The 22,276-nt window shown below is 34.9% G+C and overlaps 1 protein-coding gene and 1 long non-coding RNA gene across 2 annotated transcripts in view; one reads left to right on the top strand and one right to left on the bottom strand.

The window, feature by feature from the left end:
- Positions 1-22,276, top strand: part of TLK2 (tousled like kinase 2) — an 87,512-nt gene that overhangs the window by 52,079 nt on the left and 13,157 nt on the right. Inside the window, 10 exon segments of the mRNA XM_006912332.3 lie at positions 1-47; positions 1,344-1,436; positions 5,839-5,949; positions 6,955-7,091; positions 9,491-9,643; positions 12,921-12,987; positions 13,982-14,079; positions 15,790-15,871; positions 17,759-17,854; positions 18,447-18,454. The exon segment at positions 1-47 is cut by the window's left edge and continues 43 nt beyond it. Coding sequence (XP_006912394.1) covers positions 1-47; positions 1,344-1,436; positions 5,839-5,949; positions 6,955-7,091; positions 9,491-9,643; positions 12,921-12,987; positions 13,982-14,079; positions 15,790-15,871; positions 17,759-17,854; positions 18,447-18,454 — 892 coding nt within the window.
- The window catches only part of LOC107195711, a 28,749-nt gene continuing 24,332 nt past the window's right edge, over positions 17,860-22,276 (bottom strand). The window contains exon 4 of the long non-coding RNA XR_003046468.1: positions 17,860-21,205. This is a non-coding gene — a long non-coding RNA (uncharacterized LOC107195711). The remainder of the gene's footprint in view (positions 21,206-22,276) is intronic.

The following is a 22,276-nucleotide window of genomic DNA, read 5'->3' as shown; positions in this document are numbered from 1 at the left end:
CCTGCAGCTCCCAGAAACAGATCTCCATCCAGCACAGACAGACCCAGGTAAGTCGGTGATGAATAAACGGAGGAGGAAAAGATCTGCTGAGGAATAAATGCTAATCACATATAAAACCCGAGTCTTCTTGTATGAAGCCGAGGAAGGTGGTCGAAAGTTACAAACTTCCAGTTATAAAATAAGTCATGGGGATGTAATGTACAGCAGGGTGACTATTGTTAATGATACTGTGTTAATAATAAGCATCTTCTCTTGGTCTTCCCTTTATTTTTGTCAGTTTACCTCGTTATTTTGTATTATTATATCCAGAACTTGCATTATGAGTAATTAAAGTCTTTTGGAATGTTTCTTTTCCTTTCTGGCATATGGTAGCATGGTGTTGTGGAAAGAGCACCCATTTGGAGACTTCTAGGCCTTTGTTTAAATTCTGGCTCTGCAACTTACACGTTATCTTTTTGGGGCCTCAGTTTTCTTACGTACAAATCACCTGTAAAATATAGTTGATTCTTTTTACCTGAGACAGTGTATACAAAATGCTTATTAAGACAGTACTCACAATAGGCTTCAATGAATGTTAATTCACTACTTTATGAAAGGAGTTAATTTACTCCTTATTTAGCAAGACCTAGCTAAACTTCTTTAACATGTGGCACACCAACATAATTTTTTCCTTAAACAGTCTTCAGAAACTCTTTTTAATCTAGGGAATGTTGTGAACATTCAAAGGTAATATCTGAAAAGGATAGTGGATGTACTCTCCATTTTGTGATATTGAACTAGCCAAATAGTATACTGGGTTTTCTCTTGGCACTGTGCTGCTTTCAGGACAGGATGCTTGACAGTCTAGGAGAATTTCTTAAATCTCAAGAGCTATACAGTCCTCAGGACCAGATTTTAATTTTATTTGAATTACCAGCCTGTGGACAGTTGAACAGACTTAAGATAGTTGAGCTTTCAGATAACTTCATCTCGCCCCATCTGAGTGTTCTTTGTTTCCACTAGGTGGCACATTTGTTCTTTAGAGATTTGGGTCATGTCTCTGAAGTCCTTTTCTATCCAAAGTTAGTTTCTAAAGTAGTATGTTTTTGTATTGTTCAGTGCATAGTAGTTTGAGAATTCATATATTTGATTCCAGCATTAACACACTTTCGAAGTGCAGATATAGCAGAATATAAGGCTTAAAGAATGGGATGAGGAAGGCATTTAAATTTCTTGAGCCATTTGATTCTAGGCTATTTGTGTTAGCAGGTGTATTTTTTTAATTTCAGAAAAGTAATGAGAAACATGACGACATGTAATATTTTGAGATTAATCCTAAATCTACATTCTCTTTGTCTCTATAGTCTGACCTCACAATAGAAAAAATATCTGCACTAGAAAACAGTAAGAATTCTGACTTAGAGAAGAAGGAGGGAAGAATAGATGATTTGTTAAGAGTAAGTATTAAAATATGGTAAGAGATTTTATAACAAGCACTGATTAATGTTACATGTATTTAGATTATATGTATATCATAGAGATAATTACTATAGCCAGATAACAAAGTTAAATAATAAACACTTGGACATTTTCCTTTAATCTGAGGGAATCTGAGTAGCAACCAGGGTTAAACCTAGATTCTAAGCACTTTCAGTTGGAAATCTTACATTGTAAGATTTAAATATTTAAATATATACTAGAGATAATAGATAGATGGAATATTATGTTTCATGTGTAACTGTGGGAATAAGTATAAAATGTTTTTCCATTCCAGAGGAGTTATTTTACTGTTCTTGAATTTTAAAAACTATTTCATTGCTCTGGTTTTGTATTTTACATCTTTTATAACCTATTTATCAGAAGTTTTTTATGCTTACAAGAGAAACTTTAAAAATAGGTAATCTGGAATTTAAAAGATACCACTAGGCAATATACCATTATGTTTTTTTAAAAATGCATTTTGGCATAATGACTGACCCATTTTTAAAATTAAAAAAAAAATTTTTATAGTTATAAAAACAATACATGCTCAGTATAAAAGATTTAGAGAATACTGAAAAATATGGCACCTGTAATTACATTAACAGATAAAACATATGGTACATTTTCTTAGTAAATTTTTTGAGGCATTTGTACCATATATATAGATATCGTATATATATATTTGTACTATACACACACACACACACACATAAATATTGCTGATTTATAAATAAAATTGGATAACATTTTGCTCTTCTCCAGTGATTTAGAAGGGGTAGGTTCGATCCTTACTTATACTGATGTGGTGGTTTTTAAACCGTCTCCCTGGGCCCTGAAGGTTCTACAGAGGAACCGCTAGGGCTCCAGAGACACAGCTGGGTGGGGGTCTGCAAACCTGGCTTTTCAGTTTTTCTTATTAGGTAAGACTTTGTTTGAATAAAGTGTTCTGCTTAATAATAAAGATAATAAAAGTCACTATTTGTGATTGTCTCCCCTCCAAAAAAATTTACCTTCATTTCTATAATTATCAAAATATAATATGAAATAGTGTATTTAAATGACTCCCTCCTATGTAAAACCTGGAATATAGCACATATCTAAGCTATAAGCCTGATCTTTATAGGTAAAATCTGATCTTTTAAAGACTTATTATTTAAAATGTTTTATGTAAGAATAATTCTTATAACTTGGCTTTTATATTTAAAAGGATTTGCATTGTACTGAATTTATAAACTTGTGATTTGTGAAATTCATAGTTGATCTGTTTTCTTCCAACCAAATGCCTAGACTTTGATTTTTCCACCCCAGTGATACTTTACTTTTCCCTTTTTATCTTTACTTCATTTTCCTTTAATAACTTTTTCGGTTTTCATTTCACTTTTTGTTCTTTTTCTTGAATATATTATGCTAATCTGGAAAGTCAGTGAAACTTTCAAAGCATTAGTGATCTCAAGGTACTTGTGACTAAAATATGAGAACTACACAAAAGGAATAATTCTTATATTTACAGGAAATTTTGTGACCAAATTTATAATAATTAGTTACACATGTTTGTTAAACTGGTTTCAGAGCTCATTGGCAATTTTTTTTTTAATCATAGTTTTTGTCTTCTTTCATCTCTTGATGACTGGAATACATTATAAGTAATTGTTTTTCAAGAAGGCTGTAACAGTGTTAAATTTTCTGTGCCCATGTAGAGCTGAGAATTCTTTCTCTTCCCTTCCCATGTAGTAGAGAACTGTGTATAAAATTTTTGTGTTGTAACCTGTTGGCCTTTTCCTCCTAACACACACGCCCCTTTTTAATTTCTCTAATTTTTAATGTTTCAGAGAAGGCCATGACCAAAGTAACAAACATGGTAATCTGTTTTCCATGATAACTATAGGTTCCTCCCTTCCGCCCCACTCCCACCCCCCAACTTTATTCTTGTATTTCAGGAAATTTTGCCAGGGCACATCTATGTATGGGTCTTTATAGTTTTTCTGGAAATGTGTGGTTATACCTAATTTCTGCCCTTTTTTTCATTCTTTTTTTTTTTTTTTTTTGGCCTCTTTCTTGGTTTCTAGCTCGGACCTTGATCTCTAGCCTTTATTTTTATCGTTTTATGTCTCATTTAATATGATTACCCATATCTTCTGAATCTCATTAAACATTTTGCCTTTTATATATTTTTTATGTACTGCAGCTCATGTGAATTTTGATTCTGTTATTTACATTTTTAATTTACCCACTTTTTTCCCTTATCTAATTCACTTTCTTATTCCATCCTGTATATTCTTTATGGGTTTTGGCTTTTATTTCATAGATACCATGTCCTTTTACGTTTTATGAAATATGATAAGTGGTAGTCTAAAATGTTCTTGATTTCTGTAGGGAGATAATTTTTATAGTTCACAAACATTTTGATGTTCCTTTTCCTTTTTCAGAAATATTTTCCCTTGGGTCTGTTTTGTTTGTTTGTTTGTTTCTTTCTTTTTCTCCATCTTCAAATGAACAGAGCCATGTTTAGACTTAGTAGTACTTCCCATCCGTCTTTCATCGTTAGCATATATACTTGATTGGGGTTGCTCTTATTCCCGTTCGTGTTCACTTGGGTGCTGGTTGCATTGCCAAGATTTATAATTAGATATATTTGGGTTTAAAAACCTCCTAGCCCAATTCTGGTACTGGCAGGTTTTTGTCCAGAGTGCTCTGCTGGACTGAAAAAGGACCATGGGTTCTCCTTGTTCTTTTATCACCTGACTCTTAAGATTGAGAAGATAGAGTATATGAACAGGTTGAATCCTAACTTTTTTAAAATCAAAAGTACTCCTTTTGGTTTACAAAAAATAGCCTGCTTCATTTTCCACGAAGCAGTATGCTCCCTTTTTTCACCACTACCCCGCTTCTAATCCCTTGTTTTCTGAAGGTTATAGTCTTTGTTTGAATGTAGAGCAGTACCAAAAGAACCTATATGCCAAAAAGGAAGACCCAGAAGGACAGCCGCCATTTTTTTCAAGTTGGTTAGAACTTGCGTTTCTGACCTGGAGGGACAGGGAAATGACCACTGGTCTTTCCATCTCCTTGCAAGCAAACCTGGATTGTTCATTGAGTTTTGCTGTTTTAGTGAGATGTCGGGTAAGGCTGCATCAGGAGCTGCTAGCCAGGTGCTATTTTAAACCTGAATACAAAGTAGTATTAGAAACCATAAAAATTTAAGAGTTCTTAACATTTTAAATAAACCTCCAGAGATTCATTGATTCCATACATTTGATTACAGATTTCAAGGGAATGCTTATTGTCCAAAAGTAGATTGAATTTCACATAAACATTACATAATCTTTGGCTTGTAGATTCTTTAATATGAAGTAGTCACATTTACCCAAATGTACTTGCGCTTTGCCTTTGATAATGTGGTCCATAGAACTCTGTAAGAAGAACTAATATGAAGAAATTATACTACGAGGAGAGCAGAAATTTGGAGATGGAAGCTGTTGTACTCTGGTCACTTTAAAAATTAAGCTGAAAAGTCTCAGCAATTGAGTATGCTGTGATATCTTCCATTTGTGCTTTTTACTTGTTTCAGAAACACTTATTTCATTTGATTGGGAAATACCAGATTTTTTTTTCATAATTCAAGCAAGTTATTATAAAGTAGCATTTATTTGCCAAAAGAGAGTAGAGATCTTTTATTTAACACAAAAATAAATTCAGAATTGCGAGTCAAAATTGGCCTTGGGTTAGTGGTTCTTTCCTTCTCTGTTATTGTAGGAGGCTTGACTTTTTCAAAGTATTTAGCCTATCCTTCTGGCCACAGCTAAATTAACTGTGTATTTACATTCTGGTATTCTTGAACCAGGACCTTGTATTCAACTTGTTTGTTATTCTGTCTTATGTGGGCATGCATGGGTGTGTCTGGCTTCTCTGGTAAGAAACATGTACATTCATGTCTCTTTTTCTTTGGAAACAAGAATAGAAAAACAAAGAACAATTACACGTAACTATATGTGGTTTTTTAAAAAATTCTGTAATTTTTTTAGAAAGTGCGTAATCACCCTTGTATGTGTTTTAAACACCTCATTCATTGCAGAGTTTTCTTTTATTTTATAACAATTGAGGCATATGTGATGTATTAGATTTAGCTGTAACTAGATTTTAGGAAGAGTAAAATATCATTAGAAAAACAAGCTCACTTCTAGTAACAGACTTCATCTTTAATAAATAGATGATGTTTATTAAGAGAGAATAAAGTACCTCCTTTTAAAGACAGTTACTGCTCTTTGACTCTTAATTTTGCTGTTGATTTAACCTCATAAATGATTCTCAGACACTGTAGAAACTGCTTTTGTATTAATCTGTCTTCCTTGGAGCTAATTAAAATTTTGTTTCCCATTGAAGGCCAACTGTGATTTGAGACGGCAGATTGATGAACAGCAAAAGATGCTAGAGAAATACAAAGAACGATTAAATCGATGTGTGACAATGAGCAAGAAACTCCTTATAGAAAAGGTGAGTGATGAATGGGGGCCTGAACTCTGTATCCCAAGATGCTTAGTGTGTGTCATTGTTGTGGTCCCTTATCTTACCTGACGTGAGAATATTTCAAAGTAGGGCTTTTTAGAAGATTTATGGTTTGGCAATTAGAATTCTTTCTTGCGTGGACACTGGACCAAGCATCCAGAGTAATAATTTGCGACATTCTTTCTGGCTATGCATTGTTTTGAGTGTGATGTGGATTAGACAAAGACAGCTAGTCTTAGTTGAATTTATTTGGGGTGTTTCTCCCCAAAATTCTTATTTTTATCCTATCAATTGAAGTGTGTATTCTATTACTATTATAAACATTTAACAGTAGTTACATTTCCATTTCAGAGATGGTATTTGGAGTAATTTATGTATATAATGTGATAATTAAGTGCTTTGTGCTACAAAATAATTAAGTTGGTATATATGTACTTGAATATGATTAATTGGCTGATGTCTCTTTTATAGTAATTGATTAGTTGCACTTGCTTTTAGTAATTATTAGTAACTTTCTTAAAAGTTTTTTTTTTTTTTTTACTAATGCATCTCCAGTACTTATTTATCTCATATTGAAAGCTTTAAGATGGCAGTACTTTTTAATGAAATTATTACAAGCTAGAGATTTGAAACAGACTGTGGTTACTTGCGCTGAAATCTTTGGAATGTTGTTAAAATGGTAAGAAACGCTGATAAAAGCGAAGTAGATTATTTTACTGATGTCAAAAATACTGAGGGACATTTTGCCTCATCTTTTAATTCATTAATTTTATAGAAAGAAAACTACTTTATTTTCCATTTTTATGACAGGAATAACAAGGCAGATGTTAATACAGAGAATTTATTGCAAGTGTTAGGATACTTCCTAAAGTCAATGTAGATTTAGCCTGTTGTACTAAACTTTGAACAGTGTAGTATAACAAATAAACATAGCGTTGTATCTGAGTTCTCATAGGAAAATGAAATTATTTTCTATTTGTCCTTTCTCGTAAGTCAAAACAAGAGAAGATGGCATGTAGAGATAAGAGCATGCAAGACCGCTTGAGATTGGGCCACTTTACCACTGTGCGACATGGGGCCTCTTTTACGGAACAGTGGACAGATGGTTATGCTTTCCAGAACCTTATCAAGTAAGTTCATTGTGATGATTTAATTGAGAATTGAAAAATTGGTTTGGAATTTTTTAAGTTTTCTGAAATTGTAGTCATTAATAATTCTAATAGCGGTAGTCATCTTTTCATTCAGTTTTAGTCACCACACATGTAGAGAATGAGGTGAGGTCCCGGGAAAAAAATGACACAAACCATCAGAGGAATAAAAAATTAGTTCTACATTAAAGTTTAACAGAATCAGAATTTCTAAAGCTAAGGAAGAAAGATCTAGGAATTTTCTTGATATTTTTTAAATTGTGTAATGGATTTTATGAGAGTGGCTAAGTATTTACTCTGGGTCCACAAAAAAAATGAAATAGGCAAGGACTCGTTAGGTATCAAACAAAATGAAACTCTAGAAGAACCTTATAGAACATGTCGCTGAGCCTCTTTAAGGAGGCAGTGTTCATTATTTATTTTGGTTTGTCAGCTCATTTCTGTCTGACACTGGGGGGTAGCATTGTGAATTTGATCATGGGGATCATTTCCATCCAAGACCGGGGTGGGAGGCATTGTGTTTTTAATCATGGGCTCTCAAACTTTAAATCTGCTGAGATCATCATGAGGGTTCTGTAGACTACTTTTCCTACCTTTTTTTTTCCTTGCTGAAAGAACTTACTGAGCATTAATTGGAGTCTATGGGACTAGTTTTAAATAGTAATGAAACAAAAATAACATTTATTCCTGAAAGAAAAGTTCAGATGTTAATGTTATTAATAATACTTTATTAAAACTAACCTTTGGACTACACGTTAGTAGTCATTGTTTTGTATGTGATACTTTAACCTCCAACTTGGTTTAGGTGTATTTTTGCCTCACAAATGTACCTTGAGAATGCACATTTTGGTGTGATGGGAGGCTGTTGAGTCAAATATACTGTACACTGGAAGAAAACAAAGCCTTTTGACTTAGGTCAGTGCCAGAGGCTCAGCGGCATCCACTCTGAGCTGTAAACATGAGTGGTGATAGAAGTTCTTTCAAACCATGTTTTGGAGAGTGAGGCATATCTCTAATGATAATTAAAAGAGTTTTTCAGACAAGCAGAAAACTCATGAATTAAAATTTCCATTCTGTTGTTAAATTGATATCTAATCAGTAACCCAGGTCATAGCAAAGCCAAGGGAATTGTATTAGATGAATAGTTAGTTGTTTGCAGTACTCAGATTAGGTTAACCTTGCTCAGCGTGTTGCCCTTGTAGATATGGCAACATAAATTGTCTTATGGGCATCTATCCTGGAGTACTTATTTTTCTGGTTGCCGTTCTTCCTAGAAAGATATACTGAATCTGGAAAAGGTCCAGAGACACAACTACAGTGTTCAGGAAAGAGGGTAGATTGGATTTCATTTGAGAATAGGTTTTAAAAAGTAGATTCTGTCATTCTACAAAAATGAAGATTGGATCAAGAAAAGGAGTTGGCAGGGGAGCACTTTAGAGAAAGAAAAGGGAGTTAGCATCTGACTGTCAGCTCTGATAGGCGATTTAGATTTTAGTCTGTTAAAAGGTTAATCCCAGATCTTGGTATATTTTTATATGCCAAGTCTATAAAACTTAATATCTGTTAAGTGGTGGGATACATGAGAGAGAGTGGTTTTCTTATATTGATACTTTTATTGATTACTAATTTATAAACTTGTTTATTATAGAAAACTGGACATTCTACTAGGAAATATTCTAATGGTAATGGTATTAGATGTCTAAAGAGTTCTTATATATATTAACTCATTTAATGTACCATTCCTTAAGGAATTTTTACTAGTTGCAAGGCTTCATTGTGCTTTCTCTGAATGTACTTGTTTTTTAAAAACTTAGTTTAGATTTTACCATATCAGTGAGTGAGAGACTTGGAGTAGTAATGGTTCACTTAGACTAGAGTAAATGAAAATCTTTTTTACTTTGTTTAGTATCCTTCAAATTTGTATCTTTCTAGATATAATTTGAGGAAACTTTAATCCAAATAAATAAAAAGACACTTAGAACCTTTTGTACTTTTTTTAAGTAAATACAGTTTTTTATTTTAATAGGTTCATATCAGAGAGTTGTTTCAACTGTTAAAAAGAAATTGGAAAATTCTTTCTTTTTAGTCAGAAAATAAGGTCATAGTAGAAATTTGATATTGTTTCTTCCTGCCCACTTTTCTACTCTGAAAATAATCATAACTAGTGCCGTAAAGCTCACACTCATTCCAAAAAAATCTTTCTTTCACCAAGTATTTGGCTCTTCCAATCTTAAACTAAAATCAAAAGTCTACTTGATTTAAAGGGGCTTATTTTTTTTCTGAAGTCTCAGATATACAGGTGACAAAGATACCTGTTTATTCTGTAGCTATGTTAAAATTTTTTTGACCTTTTCCCTCTTTGCAACATCTTTTATATCTAGGCAACAGGAAAGGATAAATTCACAGAGGGAAGAGATAGAAAGACAACGGAAAATGTTAGCAAAGCGGAAACCTCCTGCCATGGGACAGGCCCCTCCGGCAACCAATGAGCAGAAACAGCGGAAAAGCAAGACCAACGGAGCGGAAAATGAAACGTATGTTCTTTATTGGTGTGAGCTTTGAGAAACCACTCCCTCCTTCGAAACACAAATGTCCTATTGAATGCCACTGGGAAAAAAATGATAAATTATGGAGATTTCTAGAGCTTAAGTTTTCTTCTTACATTGATGGATTTGCTCAACTCACGTAAAAGCCGTATACAATTAATTCATTTTCTTAGTCCTGGTCTTACCTGGGGACTTTTGAATGAGGGAGATGTAATGTTGCTCAGCTTGATGTCATGATCTTTGGCCACTCTTATAATAAACATGATGGCATTGTGGTTGGTATTCAAATGATATAATTGCTTATGGTATGTTGTCATCATCTTCTGGGGATTACCTGGCTACTGCCTCAGACTGAAGAATGCTCTTTACTGGTCTAAAGGACACTTAGTTAACAGCCACAAACTTAGGAGTAAGCTAAGAAAAAATAGGTATAAAATAAGGAAAAGGACATTTTCCCAATAAACCAAATCTTGACATGACATCATTTTTTCCTGTTCTGGGGTACCCAAGGAAAACACCAATATCTTAACTTGCAGTGTAGTCATCTTTTTCACTGCCCATCAACGATTATTACATAGCTGCCATGAATTAGCAGGGTTAGAATATCCTAAGCACAGATGCCTTCCTTTTCTACCCTCACCTCGTGTCAGAGTTCCCTTTTTGATCATTGAATTCTTGACCACTAAGAGAGTCTTCCACTGCGACAGGAGTTCACAAGCTTTTCTATAATGGGCCAGATAGTAAATAAATAATTTAGGCTTAGGAAGCTAGAGGGTAGGATCTCTGTTGCACCTACTCTATTGTTGTAGCCTGAAAGCAGCCACAGACAATACGTAAATGAATGGGTATGGCTGTGTTCTGAAAAACTTTATTTACAAAAACAGACTGTGGGCTGAACGACACTGCTGTAGTTTGCCAACTAGATAGGAACTGCCAATCTAGAATTGGCATGGGAAATGAAACCTATATATTACTTACCTATTTAAAATATTTCTTATGCATACCCTGAATACATTTAAACCACCACCTGTCTTTAAGAGGCTTTCAAATTAAAAAGGGAAAAAAAGAGCACTACAGATAATAGTGTAGGCAGTCTCTAAAGAATTGATGGTAACCCTGAAATTGGTTTCTGCATTGGATATTTGAAATTAAAAAAAATATTTTTAATAGAAACAGTTATTGGTATTATAATCAGTATATCTGTAGTGGCTACATTGGTTTTTCGAGGGAAAAAGAAATTTTGTAAAGCTGTCAGTATGGGATTCTTTAATTTAAAATAAGTTTCAGGTCTAAAGATAGCCACAGATAAAAAATAATAATATCATATAATTTATCGACTCATGTCTCTTGCCTTTTATGTCTTCATATCAGTTCACAAAAACATTAACCCATAATCCACTTCAAGTATAATAATACTTGTATTACAAACATTGTTAAAAGTCCATTACATTTTAAATGTATCTTTCTTCACTCCAGTGAGAGATAACTTAACACCAGTCCTCACTCAATACATACCTGATGTATTTGGGAGCTTTTTCCTTGACATACATTTAGTAAGTCTGTAATAAATGCTTATTAGATGCTCAGCTCTGTTCTGGGCATCGGGGATACAGAGTTAAAGGAGACAGCCCTAGTTAGGAGCTCACAGTTTACATAGGGGAAATTAATAAATGGATAAATTAATAATTAACGTTAAGTATGGTGATAAAAGTATGCACAGTGAATAAGCTTGGGAAAAGTCTTCACTCTTATAGCCTGAATATTTTAAAACTAGATTCTAAGTAAAAAACATTTTCTTTCAAAAAATTCAAATCAGAGTCCAGATTCGAGAGGTTCTCCAGGCAAATGTACATATTAATCTGATCTTGTCTTCTTTCCTGGCACCTGTATTTATTTAGTGAAAAGACTTTTCCTCCAGTATTACTTGAAAATTATTCAATGCCAGTGCATAAAACCATTGGCTTAGGAGTAAGGAGTAATAAAGAAGGCAGGTTGTTTCCTTGCCATAGAACAATAATTAGAATTTAGCCTAGGCTAGTAGTATGTCAGTAAGGAGTTGCCATCTGGAGTGTTGTGTAAAATCCAAACTGGAAGGCATTTAGTCCACTTTTTAATTAGAGTATCAGTGACTTGGCTCATGCCTCTGGCTGGAAGCCAGAGATAGATAGTCTTCTCGAGTCTTGGAGTAAGTCACATTATTCTTTCCCGGTATTGAACCTCTATCAGGCAGAGAGAATGCTTATTTAGCTTTGATTTTTTTTCGTTTCTCCCTTTTTTACTGGTGTGATACAAAATAATGCATATAAGTATTTCTGCAACTTTGAAGAGATAGGTGTAATGGCCCTAGTGGGTATATATTTCTTCTTGTCATTACTCTTTTTTTAATTTTCTTTTAGTCAGACCTCAAAGTTTCTATTTTATAGCTCTTCCTGGTTGATAGGATAGCTGTTTCTTCTTTCTTCTGCCATTTAGAATATGTCTAAACAGGGACATCTAAAACTTGTAAATATGTGCATATGCTCCTAGAATGTGAAGAGGGTGAAGATGAAGGAGTATTTTACATGCTCATTCTTAAGATAGTGTGCGATTGGGGTTGGTGGAATACGGATCGAGTGATTTCCCATCCAGTCAGCCGTTTGAGAATTTGTGTTTAAATAGCATTTTACAACTTATAAATTATAAATTGTTTTCACACTCTCATTTAATAGTCACAAAAGCTTTGTTAGAGAGGTATTATGACTTGCCGGATTTTTAGGAAACTTAAAGTTGTTTGGTCAAGGTCACGTGGCCCAAGTTGCACTTTGAACCCTACTCTTCAAACACCAAATCCTGGACTCCTTCCATTATGTTGTTCTTTGTTATTGTACTGTCAGGGTCTAAGAGTTATCAGAAATAATCAAATCCATTGTCTTGTTTTGTTCTTTAAAAAAATTTAGACATAATAATTTTTAGCTGCCTCTCCCAATGGATTTTTATATGAGTAATGTTTGGGACAAAACTTTTCATAAATAATGTAAAAATATAGCTCTTTTTTTTTTCCCCATTTTTTATAAATTAGACTTCTGGGTTTGAAGTCCCTTCACATTACATCTGATAAGTCACAGAAATTTTCTCATGTTAAAAGACTGCAAGATAGATAATCTGTCATTTAGTCATTTTAACTAAGAGACTGAATATACCATATAGCATTATTTGAAAATTTCTCTTTAGATAGGTGCACTATGATTTCAAAGAAATTCTGGAAATTTCTACTATTATTTTCCAGGTTAACATTAGCAGAATACCATGAACAAGAAGAAATATTCAAACTCAGATTAGGTCATCTAAAAAAGGTAAGTATGATCAGAAATGCAATTTTTAGTTTACATTTGGTGTGGAAGCAAGTTGATTATTTGGACGAATGTAATAGTTTCATAGACTTGCAGAAATCTTTGAGTTGTTACTCTGTCATATCTTGTATTCTAATGGTGGAAGTCATGTCTTTCAATTTTCAAATCAACTCCAGCCCGGGGAGAGTACTTTTCCTACAAGGGTACCAGTAGATATTTCTGTACACCTCAAAAGACTTCACAAGTGGTTATCCTTATAGTAAAAATTAAATATACAATAGGAGTAGATCGTTCCAAAATGATGTTAAAACTCTTATGATGTTTTAAATCACATAGCAGCTTCTTATCTCTTGCCTAAACCATATTGTAACACAAAGGCACCTATGTAGAATTTATTATTGATGATGTTCACAAAAGCATCTTAGATGTAGACCTCTCATCTCTAATTCAGCAACTCATACATTTTTGGTGGATGCTGCTTATCATAATGAAGGTCAATAAGCATTTAATAAATTGCTATTGGTGTGTATTTTCTTTTTTTCCCATTAGGTGGTTCTCATATCTTGTTAAATCAGTGGAACTTAAGGCACCAAGTATAATCCATACTTACAGAACAGGACCAGATAGAGAACCTGAATTTTGTTTTTTGTTGTTGTTTTTTTTTTAAATGGGTGCATGCTTATGTGTATATATATACAGAACATTTCTGGAAACTTAACAGTGGTTACATCTGGGGAGTAGGCTTGGGGAAGCGGGAGCAGGGAGGCAGAGAACTCTTACTTTTCCTACTATACTACTCTATATGGTTTGAATTTTACTTATTATTTGTTATAGGCTTGGTTTTTATGATTAAAATTCTTTAAAAGATTTTTTTTTTAATGCAAAACATCTTCCTTTAACTTTTCACGAGAGAACAGTCTGCTCTTGTTTTTGAAATGAGATTTTGGAAAGGTAAAGTTTCTTGTGTTCTGAGCTATTTCTTTCCTTTTCACTTTAGGAGGAAGCAGAGATCCAGGCAGAGCTGGAAAGGCTAGAAAGGGTTAGAAATCTACATATCAGGGAACTAAAAAGGATACATAATGAAGATAATTCACAGTAAGCAATTTGGGAATATGTTGGGTTGGAGATTGCTGAGCACTCTCTGACATGAGTTGAATGATCTAAATGATGTTTTTGTTTAATATAAATTGGGTGCATTGATTTCATGGTGTATTTAGTTCTATTAACAGGATATAATACAGTTTTATAGACAAAGTTATGATTTGCTGTAGTTTAAATACATTAGATTTTTTTTATGGTGACATTGGTTAACTAAATCCAATAAGTTTCATCTGTACACTTTTAACAGTAAGGCATATAGGTATTTACACTGTGCGTTCACCTCCCATAATTTGATTTCTTTCTGTCCACATATTTGACTCAATATGTTAGATTTATGTATTATATATACATATAGCACGTTTACACAAGTAGAGGTCATTAAAACAACATACCTCAGCAGTTGTAAATGGTTGTGATATACTGTATATTCAGATTTATCTACAGAGCTTCACTTAAGGGAAGCATGGCTGACAGTGGAGTATTGCAGAAAGACTGTTGGGTTGAGATGACACCCAGTTTCTGAATGATCTTTAGAGGTCATTCAGCTGTTGAGATTTTAATCAAGACTCTGTTAAGTTCAGCACATTAATTTAGATAAATACCCACCTTTGTTTATAAGTCATTTAAGAGATTCAAACTGTGAGCAGTAGACAGTGGAAAATGGCTTCTATCCATCATCTGTTCCTTCCTACATTTTTTTTTGACTCTGAAACATGATTTTTTTGACATAGCTACAGCTTCGGTATTTTCGTTCGGCCGGTATGAGCCATAGACTTTTCTTTTTGTAAACTGGCAGGCAACAGCTGTTACCTTACTAAACATTGTCTCTCTGTCAGACATAGTGTAAGTGCCTTTATGTTCTGTCATTTAATTTTCACGATAGCCCAGTGGGATAGGTCACCTTCAGTAATACATAGATCTGGAAACAGGCCTAGAGAAGTTCAGTTAACTTGAGCAGGAACCCATAATTAGTGGACCAAACAGAGTTAAACTTGGATCTGTCTGATTCCAAAACTAACTACCTTACAGACATGTTGTCTTTCTCCACAGGCACAGCGCTATCTCAGATCAGAATAATTTCAGGAATAATAGTGGGGCTATTTAAGATCAGGAGCTAGATAGAAATATTTTTACAGTTATTTTTTGCCAGAATGTCTCATTTCTTTGTCTTATTAAAAAACAGTACAAGATGGTATCCTATACGGGGGAAACAGTTATATCATGAACACTTTCTTAAAGCGACTGCACATACAACACACGACTCACTTTATAATCAGATCTGTTTTTAAGGCCATGTAAAATATCTTGGAATTTTGCTGTATGTAGTTATGTAATGGTGGGAGCATGTGGCTCTTGAATGGTTTGGAAGAACCAAGTAGCACAGTTTGAAAATCCCCGACCTAGTGTAGTCTACACCCCTCACTTTATAGCAGGGCAGAAAGGGAGGAAGGCCAACAAAGGTCACAGGTCTAATTGTGGTTGCATTGAGACTGGCACCTATGTCTCATGACTCTACAGCTAATGCTGTTCATTGTAATTATGCTGTCTTTTTGAATTACATAACTTACTTTATATTCAGAATTAGATATATTGATCAGCAGCAGTTATAATCGTGTATAACATGTTAGATATTCTGGAAATTTTATAAATATGGAAGATTGTGTAGTCTTTGACCTCAGGATGTTATATATTCCCTTTCCACAGATTTAAAGATCATCCAACGCTAAATGACAGATATTTGTTGTTACATCTTTTGGGTAGAGGAGGTTTCAGTGAAGTTTACAAGGTAAGTATGAAGAACTGGGTACAAAAACCGAGGGTTAAATTATTAGTCGTTACCAACTTAGAGAACATTTAGAATAATGGTAGCTGTGGGTTGATTTCTATTAGTTGAAATTCAGAAACTTTAAGAACCTTGGAAACTTTATCTTTGGGGGAACTGCTTTTAGTAAACTTCAGTAACTATGCAGGATACAATATTTTACCAAGTTTTCAAATTTGAAAAATAAATAATTATAGATTTTTAAAAACAGGAAGGAAAACACCACTAATTTCTGGGTAGCAGAATAAAAATTATGGTGATTTTTATTCTGTTTCTATACTTTCTGTCTTTTCTGCATTTGTTAGCGTGTGTTACTTTTATCTCATAAAAAATTTTTTAACAATAAAAATGTTAGTTAATTCTTATTCAAAATCCTGCTTTTTAAAAACAGTCTCATCTTCTAAGTAGCGCTGGCATTTTGAAAGTTTGCCCTTGCTTAGAGTGCTTTAGTTTGGCCAGGAAACTATAGACCACTGTGCCTCCAGTTGATTTTTTCAAAATGAGGAATTCAGCCAGTTTTAAATATAGCTACAGATCCATAATGTGTTCACCAGCCACAGCATCCTTAAATTTCTCTAGATGTTTCTGGCACCTGGCTTTTAAATGTAGAATTTGTTTTTTTAAGTGGTCTTTAGCGTGTGACCCTGATAATTCTCTTTTCTAAGGTGTAGCCTTCACTGTTATGATTTATAGTATGTCCATCTGGATTTATATGTGGGAAATCTTTTGTGTAAAATAGTTTTTATTTAAAGTAAAAACAGTAAAAACTAGATCTACTGGTTTTCCTTTTTTAATGTTAATTTTTTATTGTGATATATGTATACATAAAATTTATTTTAATTAACCATTTTAAAATGTGCAATTCAGTAGCATTAAGTACATTCACAGTATTGGGCAACTGTCATCACTCTCCATTTCCAGAACTATAATATTGTCTTTAGTGTACTGCTGGGTTTGATTTTCTAGTATTGTATTCATATTTTTTAATCTGCATCCGTAAGTGGGACTGGCCCATAGTTGTCTTCAGTGGTCTAGCTGTCATAGTTGTCCTAGAATGAGTTGTGAATATTCTCTCAGTTGATATCCTCAAAAACCCATTCGCTGCTCCTGTGATCTAGCACTACACAGCTGACGTGGGTCTTGCCAACAGTGGTGGTGTTTGGGGAAAGCATGTCCCTTTCTTTGGACAGTGGCTGGAGAAGTGACTTCATGTGACTAACTTCAGACATTGTTGGGATCAAAACTGCTTTTTTACCCAGCATATATGAGTGGGACTAAAGGCAGAGCTGTTTTTCAGTTCTTGTTTCTGTTTACTTTAACAAACACAATATAATAAATGACAAGGTTATTTTCTAAACAAACACAACAAAGAGGTATATCCTCAGGGTTTATTTCTCAAGAAGGCAGACGATCTATGTTCCCAGCATTTCAAAAGTGGCAGGACTTACTGTTACAGCATGTCAAGTCCCAGTGTCAGCTGAGGGACAAAAGACAACCTAAGGGAGAAGAGTCCCATATAGGGTAGATGATGTCCAGAAAGAGAATTATTTGGAAGTGACTGTAATGGCATGCATGGGCTGTCTTTATGTTTGTGGTATATGCTTGGTTTTATTTTCTAACCCCCTTGGTGCCAGTTTGTCTGGAGACTTCTAAATTGTCTGATCACAGATTTCAAGAAGATGGTTGCTACTCCGAAGCAAGTATGCGATGCGTTGTCTTCCACTGCTGTTTTTATTTAATAATGCATTTTGGACTTTCGAGTATGTTTATCTGTTAAATAGAGGCTTCAAGTCAGTTGCCTGTAATTCTCGGTAATACATTCAGAATATAATTTATTCCTTTTCTTCATAGGCATTTGATCTAACAGAACAAAGATATGTAGCTGTGAAAATACACCAGTTAAATAAAAACTGGAGAGATGAGAAAAAGGAGAATTACCACAAGTAAGTGATACTAGCGGGTCTCATTTTTCAAAATTTAGTAATAATAGCTGAAGTTTGAGCACTGTGTTAAGAGCTTTACATGCATTGTTGTTATTTCATTTACTCCTCATAACTGTCTTAGGAGAGTGAATAAATTTTCCATTTTACTGATGAGGAAACTGATACTTAGAGAATTTGAATAATAGTTACAAAATGGCTACATTTATATTTAAATCTAGACTTCCCTTAATCCAAAACCCATGCTCTTAACCTCCCCTTCCATTGTGTGTATAAAATTAGTTACAATAAACAAAGCCTGAGAAACCATTGTTGCTTGTGTGTGGAACTCACAAAAGAGTCCTTTAGGGGTCTAAGGACCCTCGGGAGCTTCGGGTAGAGCTTTTTTCGCTGCTCCATTATTTCATTCTGGAGGAGACCAGCCTGCCTCGGTGCTACTCGTTCAACTTGTTCAGCTCCCTCAGCACAGTTTGCCCATCTCCAAGTTCTTGGTCTTCAGTGTCCCTCTTACTGTGCTTGTCTCTCCGCAACGCCACTGGTGGTGGCCCTCATCCGTACTTGTGGGGAGGGGTGACTTCTTTAGAATGAATAGTTGTTAGCTCTGCAGGTATGAATTTCATTAATTCACTAATGCCAGGTTTTGCTTTTTTCTCTCCAAGCCTCACAACATTGGGGTTCATGGCCCATTTGCTTTGGAGGCCACACAGAATCACTTTGCTGTTAGAGTCCCAGCTGGGTTTAATAGTGTTTCCTTGTTACAGATACAGGTACTGAATTAGACATGTCCTACCCCTGAAAGGAGACAGCCCCTCTTGATGTAAACAACCCTCCTCCTTTCTCTTAAAGCAGTTTTGGTTTTTTTCTTATAAATAGCACTTTGGAGGGGAAAAAAGCAGTGGACTTTGAAGTAGCCTTTTAGTTGGCTTCCAAATCCCAGGGGGGAAATAAAACATTTCTGCATCATCAACTAGCCCTTGGTGCTGGACCAAGGCAGCCCTTGCATTGTACCTGTTGTTCATCAGGGACCCAGGAACTCATCCCGTTCCATGCAGACTGGCAGTAGCTCTCAGCCCGGGAGAAGAGAAGGTTCCTGTGGCGTTAAGAGAAACAGGGCTTTAGCAGAGGTAGGAAAAGGGATTACATGCGGTTTATGCATCTGCATGTGTGTCTTATGTGACAGGCAGCTGTAGTCCAGATGCCTCTGAGGAGCAGTTACATTATTATAAGTACATTCCAGTCACTTGACGTGCAGGGACGAATGATAGGCCTCAGCAAATGCCAGAAACACTTCAGAGAAGGAAACCACATGTTGTCCTGGCCAGTTATAAATGAGAAACGTTCCCATTATTTTGAGACAGAGTGGCTCAGGGTATTGGAACAGTCCATGCTTCTCTTTAAAGACGCCCTTCAGCTGTCCTTGGAGCCCGTTGCCTATCTTACATGTACACTGACCACACTGACCAGTTGACTTTAGGAGGGATCAGCCTTGGTCAGCCAAGACTATTTTCTTAAGAAGATAGTTCCTGTTCCAGGATCTATACATATTTTGCCTGGTCTCAGTGTCCAGCTGTTGGGCTGGCCTTATAGAGATCTTTGGCATTAATACTGTAGTAACTGCAGGTGGGTGTTCTGCTCACCCCAGCATTTTGAAACAGTGAGGGATCGAAGCCAGGCCCACCTACCCACTTGACACACGGGCAAGTCCTGGAGGGAATGAATTGGGCATCTTCCTCACATTTCTTCACCAGACAGTGGCGGGGCCTGCCTTGAGTTTCTGAGCTCTTTCCTGGCCCAGCTCGGGCTTGCAGTGGTGCCGTCCTACTCCTTGTTTCCTCGTCAGAGCTGGGAATCAGGGTGCCTGGGCACCTCTGCGAAGCTTCTGGACAGTGGCCATTTCCCTATGGACACTGGGGAGGGAGTGTGCACAGTTATTGTGACTTCTGTTCATCCTTCAGGGAAAATCCTTAAGCACTTCCACCTTTTTTTGAAAGATTTTGCTTACTAAGTGATATGAAATCATTCTGATGAATTTCAGGCTGCATATAATAGTGAATTAGCAAAACGTCATTAACTCATGAACTCCTTCAAAGTTAAATGAAGTTTATATCAAGCACATAACAAATTTTTGAGAGTGCTTTAAAAATTCAGTATTAAGCTGAAAAGTAGTATACTTTAGTGTGTGGTAACATTATAAAATATGAAAATGCTACTCTAACCCCTCAAACTTTTGATTGCTTTTCCTTTCGTGGGGGTAACTTTCTAATCCTGTCCGGAATCAAGATATTTATTTTTGTAAAAAAGAAGGAAAAAGTCAAAGACGATAAAAGTTTTTGTTTAATTTTAAGTTCTATTCTGTACCTCCTTCCTTCTCATTCTTCCCCCTACAAGCAAAAAGTAAACTGACTGTTTAACCTTATTAAAACTTTAATAGGTATTACTAGATTTCTTTAACTCCCCAAAATAACATATTAAAAACTCTACAACAGGAAAAATTACATATAAAGCTTTCTGTAGAAATAATTGCATTTGAATTAATATACTCTTATATAATTTTTTTCTAATTTTCTAGGATAAAGTCATTTTATCCTAGAAAGTGTAAATATATATACACTTTTAAGAGAGTAAAAGACTAACTTTAGGATAAGTCTCTTCCAGTGTCTTATTAAAGTTTCTGTATTTATATTGCATTAATCCCTTGGATGCTAAATTGAAAGTTGAACGTGTGAAGGATATGGGGGAGCCACACTGCCTTGCCTGATGAAATGAGAAGTGGACTTAGAACCTGCTGTGAGGTTGAGGGAATGCTTTCAGTGACACACAGCAAATTCCCTTAGTTGGCGTGGAGTTCAGATGACACTTCCTTTGATTCTTAATTTTTGCCTCCTTTAGCTTCCTCTGTACCTTGACAGAGAAATTAGTCTCTACTCTGAAATACACAAAAGCGAAAGTTAAAAATTTCAGGGAACTATAGATTTATAGCATGCTAGGGTAAAAAAATGACTTTTGAACAGTTATCTATTTAGTTCATAGGTTTCTAAACCTCTTTTTAAACAGCATCACCTTTATTTTACCAAATGAAATATTACATGGATTCTTGATACATGAAAAAGGACAGTGTGGAACTCCTTTGGAGGAATCGGGGGTTGGGCCAAAGCTCCATTTGCTCAGCGTCTCCACAGGGGCTCTGGAGGTGTGGATCACCAGTGAGAGCCCCCTTCAAAACTGCCAGTCCAGTGTGGTGGTGTCACAGTGAAGCCCGGTGAGCTGGTGTCACAAAGACCAGACGCCAAGTCAGGTTTCTTGATCCCACTGTAGCATGTATGCTAACACTGCCTTGTCTAAGTGCTGGCAGAACGACCTAAAGATGATGAAACAAAGCATCAGAAGAAGCAAAAACTGCCAGAAGTGGCATCTTGAAAAATAAGCCTAGTCAAACAAAGTTTCCATTGGGGAAAAAATATAATTACTTTTAGATTCCCATTCCTCCTTTCCCCTGCCTTTCATCGTTTCCTCACCTTTGTTAGTTGAGTACCTTCTGAGTATTTTTGACATTACAGAATACACCAATTTCTGAAAACATCACTTTCTTTAGTTTTATTTTACCATACTATGGAAAGTTTTCTTTTCTGACTCTCGCCTTTAACTAAATGCCCCAAACTAAATGGTGCTAGGTTACTTAAAATATAATAATTTCCTGTTGCTCTCTTTGTAAATAAGAACTAAATACTTTAAAAATTATTGGTAATTGTATAAATATGTTCTATTATTTTTTTAAAAACTCAGTATATGAATATATCGGATTATGTAGTACATTTTTGTTCCTAATCTTATTAAATGTTCTTAAATTGGAGAAGTGTTTTAAAAAGAGATATAATACTTTTAAATTCTTGTTCTGAGAAAACTAGGGTTTCCAGCATTTCAAATTTTCTATCAGTTTCACATTTTTTTAGAACTAAAGCCGATAGCCCTTTAAATCCATTTCATAAGGAGTAGGATTCAAAAACAAATACAAATTACAAAATGCCTTATATAACCAATAATCTTTTATCCAAGGAGTTTATATGCTAATTGATCCCCTTTGTGTAACCCCAGGATGTAAACATTTTAGATTTGGAGTATTAGCTTTAGAAGAGAGGAAAAAAACACTGTGTAATTTTTAAAGCTCCAATATTTGCATGTAAATACAAAATGGTGATATTGTCATAGGACGAACTCGAAAGGGGTAAAAATCCATCCAACAAATACTTGAGCATCTACTGTTTTCTCAGCCGTTTGGTAGATACTAGGAGAGAAAATAGGATGAAGAAAGATAAGGAAAGCAGATCTGAATGGATTGAATAGGTGGAAACAATAGAGAAATGAGGACTATCTTTGATGAGTTATAAAAGACAAGTTAAAGTATAAACTATTTATTTTACATTTTTTGCAG

This window comes from Pteropus alecto, unplaced genomic scaffold, assembly GCF_000325575.1.
Source record: "Pteropus alecto unplaced genomic scaffold, ASM32557v1 scaffold134, whole genome shotgun sequence".
Lineage (NCBI taxonomy): Eukaryota > Metazoa > Chordata > Mammalia > Chiroptera > Pteropodidae > Pteropus > Pteropus alecto.
Note: the sequence above shows the minus strand (reverse complement) of the source record. Positions and strands in the feature narration are given on the sequence as shown.